This window comes from Semicossyphus pulcher, unplaced genomic scaffold, assembly GCF_022749685.1.
Source record: "Semicossyphus pulcher isolate SPU_LCO1_2020_fin unplaced genomic scaffold, fSemPul1.0.p SCAF_41, whole genome shotgun sequence".
Taxonomy (NCBI): domain Eukaryota; kingdom Metazoa; phylum Chordata; class Actinopteri; order Labriformes; family Labridae; genus Semicossyphus; species Semicossyphus pulcher.
This window is the reverse complement of record NW_027211717.1, coordinates 6443-7500: the sequence shown is the minus strand read 5'-3', so window position 1 is coordinate 7500 and position 1058 is coordinate 6443. Positions and strand designations below refer to the sequence as shown.

General features: G+C 49.6%; 1 protein-coding gene across 3 annotated transcripts in view; it reads right to left on the bottom strand.

Moving 5' to 3' along the window:
- The window catches only part of LOC138608253 (peripheral plasma membrane protein CASK), a 60069-nt gene extending 59428 nt beyond the window's left edge, over positions 1-641 (bottom strand). For all 3 annotated transcript variants that reach the window (XM_069680792.1, XM_069680793.1, XM_069680794.1), the window contains exon 1: positions 543-641. In XM_069680792.1, coding sequence (XP_069536893.1) covers positions 543-619 — 77 coding nt within the window. In that variant the 5' untranslated portion in view covers positions 620-641. The remainder of the gene's footprint in view (positions 1-542) is intronic.
- Between the last annotated feature and the right edge of the window lie 417 nt (positions 642-1058).

Here is a 1058-nt window from a genome sequence, read left to right as displayed (position 1 = left end):
TGGAAACATTCATTTTGAGCCACGTCTCCTCCACATGTGTACAGAGCATGAGACAGAAGAGCACACACAAGCTCCCAAACCATGAAAATCCCTTTAAAAGTGGCTGTCTTGCGGTTTTCCTTGAGAGTCGTCCCTCCTGCACGGAGCCGTGTGATATCGGGCGGCTCGAGCGCTCGCCCGCTCGGCGATAACAGAATTAACAGATAAAAGAATTAGTTCTGGGAGAGGAGGAGAGATAGGGAGCACGCTGGGAGGAAGACGACGGCTTTGAAGAGGGCTGGAGGTAGCAGCAAGTGTGAAATCTTAATCTCATCTCCATCCCTTCATATATATAGTCCTGCACCCCCCCCCCCAGCTAACAAGCTTCCTCATATCAGAGCTGATTATATAAAACCCTGCAGGACTCACTCTTTTCTATAACACTCCCTCCTCATCCTCACACTCTCCCCCCTCCCTCCCACAGGTATGATCTCTCTCTCTCTCCCCCTCAGGTGTGCAGGTGTGAGGCGAGGTGTCTGTGAGCTGAAGGTTTCCAGACTTACAACTCGAACACCATGTAGAGCATCCCGTCGGAGCTGTAGGTCTCCAGCAGCTCCACGATGTGTGGGTGCTTCAGCATGTGGCAGATACTGGCCTCCCTCTTCAGGTCTGAAACACACAAACACAGCTTCATATAAGATACACAGCGTGAGACCTGTTGGCTCTGACAGTGAGGACAGAGGACATGTGCGTCGTGTATGTACGAGTTCCCAAAGACCTGTAAAGACAGTCCTCGTCCTCGCTAACCTGTGCGCGAGACGAGCCGGCAAACGATCACCTGGAGGAAATTAAAGTTCCTTAAATGTGAATGTTTCCTGTTTTCTTTCCTCCTCGGTGACGGCAACAAAACGAGACATGTGAGGACGTTGTCTCTGCCTCATGGAAACACTGATTACATTTTCCCCCATTTTTAGACCAAACTAATCGAGAACTGATGGACAGATTAAGAGACCATGTAAATAACCATTAGTTGCTGCCCTGCATGTTCAGGCCAGAATCACAGACATTAAAACAGTGTG